Here is a 14,001-nt window from a genome sequence, read left to right on the forward strand (position 1 = left end):
TTCAGCCTCTCTTTCACTGTAAATTGACTGGTGTCTGCTATCTTGGTTTCATGTATTATTTGTGTTGTCTGAAAAAAAAAAAACTAGAACGGGCACTCATAGAGCGCATAACTTCGCCGCTACTACTTTTTACCTTCGCATTCTGCGAAAGGTTATGTTTTGGTCGGCGTATATTTATTTTGTTCTTGGTATGAGTGTGGGGAACTGGTTTCATATCAATGGTCTTATGACACAAACCACATATCTATAATGTCATGACCCCCCCCGACTTTCGGGGGCTATGGACTAAACAACAATCCACTCACGTCGTTTTGGCGAGTCTTCACTCGCAAGCTCGGTGAATACGTTTCAACAAGAGAAGGTAATCTCGTTTGATGCTGGTTTCATGCAAATCGAATAAGAATTGACCGAGTTATGCCGAAAACCGCATATTTTTCAAGGGCGTGACCCCCCCCCCCTCCCCGACATTTTACCCCAACCGGTGACATGTGTTATGACGTCATTGTGTCACAAGATTGGGAATTAAATTCTGAACATTTTGGTGCTGTGTTCATGTAAAGCGGACAAGAATTGACCGCGTTATGACAAAAACCGCATATTTTTCAAGGTCGTGACCCCCCTGACCTTTGACCCCTAACCGGTAACAAGAGTATGGGCGTCATTGTGTCATATTGCATATCACAAGATGAGGCGTTGAATTCTGAACATTTTGGCGTTAGTTGCATGCAAATTGAATAAAAATTGACCGTGTTATCGTAAAAAGACGATTTTGACCTTTTCGTGACCTTGACCTTGACCTTTGACCCGAACGATCCCAAAATCTAATCGAATGCTTCCTGGCTAATAACCAATCATCCCACCAAATTTCATGCAATTTGGTTTAATACTTTTTGAGTTATACGAAACACAAGATTACAAATACATAAATAAATAAATACACGCCGACCAAAACATAACCTTTCGCAGAATGCGAAGGTAAAAACGATACAAATAGATGGAATAGACAAATCTTGTATAAGGAGCTCAAACCGTGTCCTGGGACTTATGACTCACCCTGGAGAAAGGAGAAGAAAAGATTGGACACCCTCCCCCCAGAGAAGCAAAGTTTGTTACGACATTGTACACTGTTGCTAAGCACACTAAAGGGGCGTGAGGACTGCGTGATGCGAACAGCCGGTCTACGTGCGTAATGTGAGCGCAGTCACACTCCCTCCCACTGGAGAAGTAAAGTTGGCATTTTTAGCAATGTGGATGACAACGGTGATGGGAAAATCGAAGAGTGGTTTGCACCATGGGATGACATCTCGTGGCCGACTGGGAGGTCAGCGGGGGTGGGGGCCATCGGCGAAAAAGCCCTTTAGCTACACAAGAATGGACCCCCCCCCCCACCCACAACGCTTTAGCGTATTATTATATAAATTAATATAAATGATAAAAAAGAGAAAGAAAAATATAGTACAGTATTAAGAAAGATTATAGAGAAAAAGAAGAAGAAGGTATGAGGAGAGAAAGTTGGCTTCCAAATCACGTTGTGGATGCTGAGGGCGACGGCGATAGGAAAATTGAAGAGTGGTTTGCACCATGGGACAACATCTTGCATCCAACTGGGGGTTCATCAGGGGGTGGTGGACTTGGGGGGGGGGGAAGCCTTTAGCTCCTTAGCATATTATTTTATAGATTTTACTCATTTTCCTACATTGTAACTGAGATGTTAAAATATGATCTTTTGTCTTGTCTCTTTCAGGCTGCATTGAAGATTTCTCTGGATTCGGAAACGCAATCACAAGTAGGTTTGTGTGAATATGAAGATAATGGTGTTTAAACTGCTGAACTAATACCATTTAGATCTTTCTCTCTGGTGGAGAATGGTGTCTCCCGGCTGAGGCTGTTCAGTCTCTCTCGGTGAGAGTTATAATTTTGTGGTTATTAGTTACACGGTAAGTTAACCTTTACACAGTTTATAAAATTATTTTGTTTGCTAAATCATTACTTTTGATTACTTTTTGCAGTTCTTGGTTGAAGTTGAAGCAATGAGGAAACTTGATCATCCAAACATCGGTAAGTGTGGATTTCACTCAAACTTATGGCAGTTTTTACAAAAGTTACAAATTGTGCTTCTGTGGCATTCATTTCTCACTTATCTCCAAACTACTCACTTTTTTAAGTGAATCAAAATCATAGTTCAAGTTTGGGATTAAAACACACCCGTTGGGATTACTTGTTCTTCAATAAAAATATCAGTCACACTTTTTGTCCCCCAACCCTCCCACAAGTTCGGAGACGGGACATTAAAGTGAGCTCTCTCCGACCGACCGACCGACCGATCATCTGTCCATGTACTTTTTTTGTATGCTATATTTCAAAAACTGTTGAACATTTAGCTTTTGTATTGCAGATATCTATTCCTCGTGGCATTATCTCAACCTGATTAGATTACGACTGAAATTGGCTGAATGATGTTGCCATGACAGCCATCTCAGTAACTTGGGTTGTGAACGCGATATTTCAAAAAGGTTTCAAGATTTAGGTTTCATATTACACAGATCTGTTACAAATACCACCCAAAAGGCAGGGGACCTATAATATACAAGGAAATCTAACACAGGTGGAGGCCATACAGCCCATCATGCCTACGTGAACACCATACTAATTTATCAACACAAGATCCCAGGAAGAAAATGCAAAAAAAGTTTTTAATTAATGAAATAATTGTTTCTTTTGTTTTGTTTTTAAATATATATATATATATATATATATATATATATATATATATTTTTTTTAATTTTAATTTTTGTAGAATTTGTAGTTTTTTTTTCTTCCCCTCAGGGGAGGGGGAATGGGCTACGTTAAAAACATACATAAACCACACAACCCCCCTTGACAAGACCCTCACCAACAGCACTCCATACACATGCACACAATCACCCATCAATGCTCAAACTACCTAAAAGTCCTGTCAACATCCCCATACCCCTCTATCTCCACAACTTCCAGGTATCTATCTATTTCTAATTTAAACTTATCTACTTTTTCTGCTGCCACTACGTTTCTAAGTAGGCCATTCCGTGCATTCACTACTCTCTGAGTGAAAGTCCCCTGCCTTGCTACTGTCTTAACTCTCCTCTTCTTTACTCTCAGGCTGTGGCCCCATTTCAGCTCCTTGTTATGATGCCATTTGAGAAAAAAATTGAAAAGTATTTGCAACAAAGTGACCGCCATGATATTTCATAACTACTTGAATTGGTGCGACACTCGGTGGAGTGCATACCTCTGCCAGGCTGAACAGTTTACCTTTTGTATCCCATCAATAGGGAGGGTCTGGATCCGGACCTGGACCAAAATCGATTTGGCTTGTCCTTGTCACCTACCCAACTCATCCACTTGGTTTTGTCAGAACTCATCTACAACATTTTTAAATATCGTGCTGTGTATCATTTTTGGCCCCATCTTTCAATGGTGAAGAATTGCTTAAATTTTTTTTTTTAAATTATCATATTCAGTTTGGAATCTTCACCAAAATCAAGTTGATTTGTCCATGTCACACACCCAACATGTCCACAACTTTTTGAAATATCCTGTTCACAGACAGACAAACAGACAGACAGGGGTGAAAACCTAACCTCTGTCCACCTTCCATGGCAGAGGTAATAGCTACTTTTAAAGAATCAATTTACGTCTTCAGATTGAAATGCCATTATATTAATTTCAATATTGCTCTTCGAGGTTCCATAGGAGGGTAGAGGTAGCACACTTCACTCTGAGCTGTATAGTTTGAGTTCCGTTCCCACTGCCGACAACAGACCATTCGACTGGTGCTTCACCAGTAGCTGGGTAAGGGATGCCACAGGAGGCCATTTGAAGGAAAATTGGGTAAGAGTGAGAATGGGTGCGAGGGAGGCTGGATTTGGAGTCAGAGGATGAACAAGTTGCATAAGGAGGAGTTTGAGCAAGGATTGAAATCGTGATGGTGAGACGCATTGTGAGGAAAGAATGATGAACCGGTGTACCAATGAAGATGTTAAATGAGGAGGCTAACCAGCAGAGACAGAGAGCAAGACTCTCCTCCACCCTGTCCCATCCTTATTTGCACCATTTACAAACCACTTCCCCTTCACCAATACTTAAATAAGAGATGTACTTATGAATGATGGGACAGTGCTGAGTAGTGCTGCCTTAATCTTTTCAGACAAGATCATCAATGGTGATTTTCACTGCTCACCATCAGCCACGACCTCTCCAAGTCCACCTGTTGATTACTTGTCATTGGAAGGGTCACATGAAATTCAATATTTCTCCAAAAAAAAATTAACAACTTGCAACAATTCAAAAATTAATTTCACATGTTTCTTATGTTGTTTTGAGGTCTTTGCCCTTGTTGAGTTTCTTATAACATCTTAACTTGTGCTCCACTATCTTGTTTCCCAACAGTGAAGTTGTTCGATGTCGTGGAATCTCCTCAAATGGTTCTCGTTCTGGAATATGTTGATGGAAGTGAGTTGTATGGCTTTATTTTACTGAAACTCTACTGTTGTTGTGTCCATGTCCACTTGTACTTGAACAGATAATTATTATTCTTCTTGCTTATGGCAGCTTCGTTGCCCCGTAGCTATCATTTTGTTGGGGCGCATCTATGCCGCTAATGCTTCCAAGGATTGCAAGGAATTTAGGCACAGGAGGAAGCCATTCAGCCCATCATGCATGCACTACACCAATATCTATCAATTTAATTAGATTAGGTATTGGTGGATGTACTATATTAGCTATTGGTGGATTTAATAAATCCACCAATACCCCTTCCCTTCATGTGCAGCCTTTTTTGGCTGCTACACTGGTACTCATTTCACCGACCTCAGAAGGATGACAGGCTGAGTCAACCCCACCTGGTGTTGATTCAGCAGCCAACAGGGCTTGAACTCAGGACACTAAGTTGCCAAGCCAGTCACCCTCACCACGAAGCCAACACCAGGCTGAGCAGATAAATAATTATTGAGTAATTCGTCAACATGAATTATGATGTCCTGATTGTTGGGACCCTTTATACTTTGTCTCGGGAGAATGCTCGACCGTGTATATTTATTACAGGAATATAAAGAGCACAGAAGATGGCATTAACACATTTAGTTTATTTTCTCATATTCACAGTCTGATAGCCTGAGATAGTCAGTTATATTGAGCTCAACCATGATGGTTGTTTCCGAAGAGCAATGTAAATAAATTTCATTTGAAGTTGTCGAATAATCCTTTCGGCAGACAGCAGCTGTGATACTCGTCAATGATCTTGCACAAGGCCTGTTTCTCTGATAAATGGAACATCTCTTTTGGTCCTAACAAATCTCAGTCTCACACTGTCACTCCAGTAGGATTGTCAAAGTAACCCACAGATCTATTTATATGGTCAGTCTCTGGAAGTAGTTCAGTCTCTTGACTTTATAGGCCCACAACCATCAGCTACAACCTCTCCAAGGTAGATCAAATATCAAAGCTGGCTTCCAAAGTGAGCTGCAGACTCCATCAATGCAAGTCATTCTTTAAACCCATAGCTTACGTGATGCGTTTCTGTGTAGCTCAATGGAGTACTGCTGTCCCCTTTGTGCTGGGGCTGCAGCATCACATCTGATCTCCTGGATTCTGTTGAATCTAAAGCTCTTAACATTATCGGCATATAACATTATGAATTTGAAACACACCCCCTCATGATTAAATGTTCATTCCACACTTTCCACACACCACCACTCCTTTTGTTCCTCTTTTCTCCCATTTGTGGAACTGCCCTCCAGACACTATTCTGTCGCATTCTCCCCTCCAAAACTTCAAGCAAACAGTGCACTACCATCACATGTTATCCCCCAATCTTACCTCAATGATTCCATTTCTACCCCCATTAAACCTCCCTCACCCCACCCTCTTACCTCCACTTTCCTGTGTTTCTTCACCTCCTCTCTCTCCATCTCTCCTCTCCGTTGTTGCTCTTTATTCATTCCCTCGCTTGTGTGCCACTGTTGCCCTCTGTCATCTCACTCTTCTATGTCCTTCGATTTTGTTAGCAGTATTTATTTTCATTGTTTATTGTTTATGTTAACAAAACATTGTTTCAGCAAACCCCTCCCCTTTCCCCTCCCCAAACTACCCTTCAACTGCCATTTCCTTTCACTTATCAGAATCCTGAACCCTCATTCACATCTTCACTTTTCCTCTACTATACTCGTGTTTTCTCAAAAATGAAAAAAAAATCTCAGCCTTACATTGTATGTTTCAGTGAAAACAAAATCTAACGTTGTTTTTTGTGTGCAGGTTCACTTCTTCATAGTCTTAATCAGTTCAAGAAACTTTGGGAACAACAGGCATGGCCTATAATGGTACAGGTGAGGTGAAAGAGCTTTTAGCCTCAGTGTGATACTGAGGACGTGTTCCGTGCTCCACCATCTTGTTTCCTTACTTGATGTCCGTAAATTTAATGAAGTGGGTGGGCCTCGTTTTGGAATATCATCGTAACTTGTGCTCCACATTCAATCAAAACCATTGAACTCCAAAAATTGTCAAATCTGAAATAAAAATCAATCTGTATCCACGTTTTCATATTATCGATCTCCTCCTTCCAGGTGACGTCTGCTGTTCATCATATTCACAGCCAGAAAATCATGCACAGGGATATAAAGGTAACAAGCTACACTGCCGTGGACTGATACGTTCTGTATAACACTGCAATGAAAACTTTATTTTGTTTGTACAGGAATGGGGGTCGGTGGGAGAGGGGGGTTAGGGGTAGAGCGGTGGAGGGGGCAAGAAAGAACAAAATTCGTTTTGTTTGGTCCTGGCCAACCCGGGGTGCATGCCACACATTGACCCTGTTTGGGTACCCATTGCACAGTTAATTTGACCGTCAACATAGCTTCGAATGAAGATATCAAAATTAATTTAAATATTGTTACGGATCTGGTCGAAGGGGAAAATGGGGATAGATGAGAATAGTTATTTCCTCATGTACTGTACGTTAGAATAAGCGTTATGTAATTACTGTAATTTAAGAGGGAGTGTCAAGTCTGTCGATTTGTATTTTTCCACTCTGCTCACACCATGAGCAAACTACAGAATCTCCCAGCACGATCAGATAAGGGATGCTAATCAGGGATCAGATCATGTGCCTGGAGCAATGAGAACCTGTTTGTGGTGATTGGGAAACGGGAACTCCACAGCTCGAATGAAGAATTGGAATAAACTCATTAATCAGGAAGATAGGGTCTGCACACATCAATGTTAGTGTAAAAAGTGAATCGCCTGGCGGCTTTCGCTCGACCACTTCCGACAGGCTGGTTTGCTGTGGTCATGTGGGTTTAACCGCTGACTTGCACCCAAATTAACAAGCAGATGAGGAGACATCTTATCCCTTCCCCGTCCAATGGTGCTTCCGTCATTGAAGACCTGCAACCATTACAATATGCATTCCAGCTCGGTTGCAGTCTGTGAAAAACAGAAGCACCCACTGCTGGAGGGTGCATTTAATTTTGATATCTCTATTCAGGGCGACATTGTGAAGATGTTATTGCACATTTTCTCCTTGAAGGTTGCCCATTTCTCTGATACTGATTGCCCTTCTATTAATTTATTGCAACCCATTGCACCTCTCTCCTTATGCTCTCAAAATTTGCCTTCCTGAGATCTACGAGCCTCATTCTACAATTTCAAAGTCATCTGAACAGTATCCACTTACACATGCTATGTTATGGTCATTTGTCTATAAATGCTGTTCTACCTCAACCTTCTTTACCATATTTGGGTTGTTGCCTAATGAGAGGTCTCGCACTCCACTTTTCCTCATGGAATGATCAACAACTGGATTAAAATGTAATCCTGGACAAGATCGAGAAATTCCTCATCTGCTCTGCCCTTTCCTTATTCTTGGACTAAGTCTATCCCTGCCAATTTAGAATCACCCCACATTCATTACTCTTCCCTTACCACATGCCTTTCTGAGTTCTTCATGAACTATTCTACCCTGCTCTTCCCTCATACCAGGAGCATGATAAACCTATCCTCTGAGAACCTTACTATTCTTCCATCCCAAATTTATATCCACACAGAATCCTCAACATTCCTTCCCTCCTTCATATGACCCCTTTCTTTTGATATAATAATGTCCTTTACCTAGATTGCTGCACCTCCTATTTTCTCTTTCCTATCCCACCTCTACATCTCATAGCCTCTTGCCCTGTCCTTGAACTACCCTCCTCTTTAAACCAAGTCTCACTGACTGCAACTACATTGTACTCCTTGCTATCTGCTCTCGCTTCAAACTCCTTCATCTTATTATATTTCAACTACTCGTGTTGATATATATATATATATATATATATATATATATATATATATATATATATATATATATATATACATATATATATATATATACATATATATATAATTTTTTTAAACTCTTCCCTTCCTGTAATAATTTTTTCCTGTTTGCCCTTGGCAATCATGTTCTCAGTTGCAGATCTTCCTCATTAGTCTCTGCCCCCTCAAGCCTAAAAAAGCCATAATTCCCTCCTTGATCCCCACTGCAAACTTTGCTGCCCCTTTTCTGTTTTGCCTGTGGTCATCATTCTGGAAACAGTCCTTTTACCCCTAAAATGATTCCCATTGCTTCCTCCACAAAAAACCTTGCTGCTGACAACATTCTTACAATAATGAAAGGCGTACAACAAACAGGCTTCACTCAATCACCATCATATTCTCTCTCTCCAGCTCCTTTCCCACCCCCTTCACAAGCGCCCTCTGGTGTCCAAGGTCACATGAGCATTTACAACATCAATGTAATATCAGGACACAACACTCGTCATAAATTCTGTTCCCTTTCTCGTTCTTAGATAATTACGAAAAATTGATATCACAACTCTTTAATTTCAGTCTGCTATCCAAAAACCTGCACTTGTAAAAATCCAAGATTATTTTTATGACAATGGAGAGATGGACATTGAAAATGATGTCAGTCGGTCTCAAACACCCATACAGGATAAAATGACCTAATTCTGATGTATTTTTGATGGAAGACATTCTTATTACCTCTGCCAGTGAAAGTGGACGGAGGTTATGTTTTCACCCCTGTCTGTCTGTCTGTCTGTCTGTGAGCAGAATATCTCAAAAGTTATGGACGGATTCAGCCAAACTTTGGTGGACTTGTTGGGTGTGTGACAAGGACAAATTGAATAGATTTTGGTGAAGATCCGGATGTGAGAATTTTTTGTGTGATTCTTCACCATTGAGAGACAAGGTCAAAAACGACATCTAGCTGGATATTTCAAAACGTTGTGGACGGATTATGACAAAACTTGGTGGATGATTTGGGTCAGTGACAAGAACAAGCCGATTAGATTTTGGTTCAGGTTCAGATGCAGATCGGGTCGATCAGTGGGATGCAAAACGTAAACTGTTCATCCTGGCGGAGGAATGTAATTCTCTACTGAGTGCTATTCTAGTTACACTTTGATTTCATCATCCAAGTTATGATCTTTGTTTTAACATATTGATTTATTCTTCCTCTCCAGCTTGAAAACGTGCTTTACAGCAGCCGGGGCATTGTGAAGATTATCGATTTTGGCTTGGCTGTAATTTTCACACCAGGTCAAATATTTTATGATGCCTGTGGCACACTTGAGTATATGGCACCAGAGATGTTCAAGGATGAAGGCTATGAGGGTCCTGCAAATGACGTGTGGTCGACTGGCATCCTGTTCATGAAATTATTCGCTGGAACAGATTTTAGTGGATGGGGTGCCATTTTTGTGAGTATTATTATCCTCACCAGAGGAGAGGGTGTTGCATTTGGGTGTGTTTATCTGTCTGTTTATCCACACAGAATGTGAGTATATGTATTAATTACATTAGACCCTTTAGAACCCTTAAAAAACACTTATTGTGGTGGCATGATTTCATGCCATTTCCTTTCACTTATCAGAATCCTGAACCCTTATTCACATGAATGGTGCATTCACTGGCGATGAACAATGGTGCATTGCTACTGCTACCGAATATTGGGGCACCGCTGATGTCGCGATGACAAGTACACTGGTACTCATTTTGCCAACCTCAAACGGATGACAGGCTGAGTCAACCCCACCTAATGTTAATTCAGCAGCCAACAGGGCTTGAACTCAGGACCCTAAGATCCCAAGCCTACCACCCTAACCACTAAACCAATATCAGGCACTTAGGGAAAATGGCTGTAAAAACGGTCATTATTTTTTTATTATAATACCCCGAAGACTCTCCAAGATCCCTCAGACCCTTCAGACCCATAAGACCAATTCAAACCCTCAGACCCTTTACACCCTTTAGAACCCTTAGACTCTTTAGAACCCTGAAGACCCTTAGACTCCTTTCTACCCTTTCGACCTTCCTTTCCACCTTTCAAACATTTTAATACCCTTTAGACCCCATCAGACAATTCCAATCCTTTTGACCTTAAATTACATCCTTTAGACCCCTTCGACCTTTCAAGACACTTAAGACACATTCGAGTCTTTTGAACATTTCAACCCTTTAGACCGATTTAGACCTTTTCAGACCTTTCAACCTTTAGATATTCAGACCACTTGACCTTGACAACTTTTCAGATCTTTGTCCTTTACGCATTTACAACTATACCATTCAAGCATGAGTCACATTGGCTCCACGGCGAGGATACGGCGGCCGTACCCCCCCCCCTTGAATTGACAGAAACGTGCGGCGGCCGCAGAGTTTCTGAGGTGGCCTCAGGGTGGCCCTACGCCTTTTGGCTATCTTTTACAGGCCATAGGGGTCTCTGTGGAATTAAAGCACGGAGTTATAACTTTTTTTCATTTCTAGGTTGGCCGTAGCAATACGACAAGCCGTAGCCATGATGTAGATGTTCCACGTCGACCGTACGTAGGGCATACGGTGGGTTTGCGTTATTCGTGCAGCTGCCGTAGGCTCTTATCAATGAAAAATGAATTTTGCCAACCCCCCAAAAAATTACAAAATAAATAAATAAATAAAAATTACGTTCGCCTTAGGGCCCTCCTGCGGTCGCCTTGCGAGCACCTTGAGGCTACCTTGCATCTGCCTTGAAAATTCTATAGCAGCCGCAGGGACGCCCTAAGGTCACCTTGCGATGTCAAATCAAACACCGTACGGCACCCCCACGTTTTCGGTCTCCACAATTTCTAAATACCACGTGTGGCTAACCGAAAAATAAAAACATATGTGACTGCTACATTGTGTGACCGTGGAAATACTGCGGCCGCCCTATAATTGCTAGTGGCCGTAGATTTTTTAGACCCTATGGCCGCCGAGCCAAATGTGACTGAAGAATTAGACCTTTCATTTGCAATCAACGACTTTTCATTTAGTATATCCTTCCATTTATTTTCCATACAAAACACACCACACAAAGCAAACAAGTCCTGGCGAGGGTCTGCGATCTTTAATTGCTCTTTGTTAGCTCACGTGGAACATAGTGCCGGGAGGCTTATGGGATGGCACGTCATCCACCGTCCACAAATACTTGCAACTTCTTCTCTGAAACTACACATCCAATTTCGATGAAACTTGAACACAAACGTTATCACCTGTGATGTACCAAAGTTTGTTCATGACATTAAAAAAAATCCAGAGGTATTTACTTTCTTCTCCGTTACATATTTTGTGGGTCTTCCATACCTACCAGTGGTTCCGTGGTTATCTTATCCAGCCACTATCATATGAGCGCCCCAGGGTATTGCCCCGATGTTTATTATTATTAGGGTACCACTTGCCTTTACAGCCTGCCCTGCAAGTGTGTTACAATTATTTTTTATTGGAGTTGATCGCATCTTGCAGCTGCTTGTATAAGTCATCAATAACGTCATCCGTTGCAGTAGATGTAGGCGCATAGACAGAGACAAACAGGATACCCTTCCTCAACCGAAAACGAGGAGCGAGGAGGAGAAAAAACAAACTACAAAACGATAATTCGATCTGAGATGTCGTAGGTGGCAAGGCAGCGGTTTTTTGCCAATGTGGACACCAGTATACTAAAGGCCCAGTCACACCTTGACGTTTTAGCCAGCAATGGCAACGTATTAAAATGTATGTAAAACGCTGGCTTACGTTGAACTTTTGATGTTTTTTTTTAAAGATTCAGACGTATTCATAACGACTTGGTCTTATGCATAATGTATTAGTAACGGACACAGAACGTTTCGTTGTGTTATAGATAACTTATACCAACAAATGCTGAACCTGTTGTCGGCCTTCACAACCTATGCCCAACGATAGTCTAACTTATGCATAGCGCGCTACACGCATCGCTGACGATGACGTGACGTAGGCTATTAAAAGGCTTCCGCACAACAATTCAAATCATAACCGCCGCAGAAATGGAAATGTCAACATCGCAGTCACACCTTGGCGATCTTGCCAGCGTATGCCGACCTCTGAAAAATGCGTCTAAAATGCTGGCGCACGTCGAATACGGTATGGGTAAGTTTTGTCTGCGTGAATAGAACGCTAAAGTACGCTATCATACGTCGTATTAAATGGAGTACGTCTTGTAATTTTAAACATATTGAAAATTTTACGACGTACTTGCCGTATAACACACGCTCCGCATGCGATGGGAATAAGTTGTACTCACGTTACGCGATCGGTGACACACATCGACACACGTTACTTGTAAGGTGCTCATAAGTCGAAACACGTCAAGGTAATGGTTAGCGTCAGTTTTCCTGACTCCCGGTTTTTTCTTCTTCGGTATGACGGTGTTCAGTGTACAGTGCGGTTATGATTTAAATCGTTGAGCGGCAGCCTATTAATTATATTATATTATAACCGCACCAGAAATCGAAGTGTCAAAATCACCATCATACCGAAGGAAGGAAGAAAAATAAAACTGAAAAAAAAAAACCAGGGAGTCTGGAACACTGACGCAAACCATTACCTTGATGTGTTTCGACTTATGAGCACCTTACAAGTAACGTGTGTCGATGTGTGTCACCGATCGCGTAACGTGAGTACAACACGTAACTCATAGGTTAGAAATAAGTTTCGGGTACGCTAAACATTACCTCGACGTGTTTCGACTGATGAGTAACTCACAAGTAACGTGTGTCGACGTGTGTCAACGATCGCGTAACGTGAGTACAACACGTAACTCATAGGTTAGAAATAAGTTTCGGGTTCGCTAAACATTACCTCGACGTGTTTCGACTTATGAGTAACTCACAAGTAACGTGTGTCAACAATCGCATGACGTGCCTACAACTTATGGCCAGCGTTATGCGGAACGTGCGAGTCATACGCTGGCATAAGTCTTAAAATTTCAAGCATGGAAAATTTGAGGACAACCGAAAAGTACAACGTTTAAAGCCAGCGTACAACGGCGTATGGCAGTGTTTTTCAGCGTGCTCTCAATGTTATCAAAACTTACCCATAACGTATTCGACGTGTACCAGCGTTTTAGATAAATTTTCCAAAAATCGGCATAAGCTGGCTAAAACGTCAAGGTGTGACTGGGCCTTAACACTTGCATAGTGTGTTTCACCACCTGCCATCACAATGTGACCATTGCATGATTCGTTCTGGCTGATGTGAGTATCATGAAGAGCAATGACGTCAAAACAGTAGTTTTTAAACATGACCATCAAATGTTCAGGTGCTCGATCATAATTAAGTGTGGTCACGTTCCAGTATCCTAAGCTAAAAGTTCCCATGCTTCGTTCTTCACGCAGCTTCAACTGCGCACTGTCCAATGTAAGCTTGAAGTATGAGGTGTCACTACAACACAAATAATGGAAAGCATAATTACCTTCATCCACAATTGCTTCAAACCCAGTTCGTGTGCTTCAGGGCTCCATGTTCAAAAGGGTATCATTGTGGTTCTCTGTGTTGTAATTTATTTGGAGGTTTTGGTGAGCGGTTTCCACTGGCGTGTCACCACTTCTCCACCAGCGCAGTGAGTTGGCTATTAGCAAAACTGGGTTGTCCACCGCCCTTTTGTGGATGTTT

The 14,001-nt window shown here is 41.6% G+C and overlaps 1 protein-coding gene across 4 annotated transcripts in view; it reads left to right on the forward strand.

Moving 5' to 3' along the window:
- The window catches only part of LOC147009579 (uncharacterized), a 72,037-nt gene that overhangs the window by 32,378 nt on the left and 25,658 nt on the right, over positions 1–14,001 (forward strand). For all 4 annotated transcript variants that reach the window (XM_085862212.1, XM_085862213.1, XM_085862211.1 and 1 more), the window contains 6 exons: positions 1,745–1,786; positions 2,010–2,058; positions 4,429–4,491; positions 6,292–6,362; positions 6,600–6,656; positions 9,543–9,779. In XM_085862212.1, the coding sequence (XP_085718338.1) occupies positions 1,745–1,786; positions 2,010–2,058; positions 4,429–4,491; positions 6,292–6,362; positions 6,600–6,656; positions 9,543–9,779 (519 nt within the window). The remainder of the gene's footprint in view (positions 1–1,744; positions 1,787–2,009; positions 2,059–4,428; positions 4,492–6,291; positions 6,363–6,599; positions 6,657–9,542; positions 9,780–14,001) is intronic.

This window comes from Eptatretus burgeri, chromosome 17 (genome assembly GCF_056783735.1).
Source record: "Eptatretus burgeri isolate ZD-2024b chromosome 17, Ebu_testis_v1, whole genome shotgun sequence".
In the NCBI taxonomy this organism is placed as follows: Eukaryota; Metazoa; Chordata; class Myxini; order Myxiniformes; family Myxinidae; genus Eptatretus; species Eptatretus burgeri.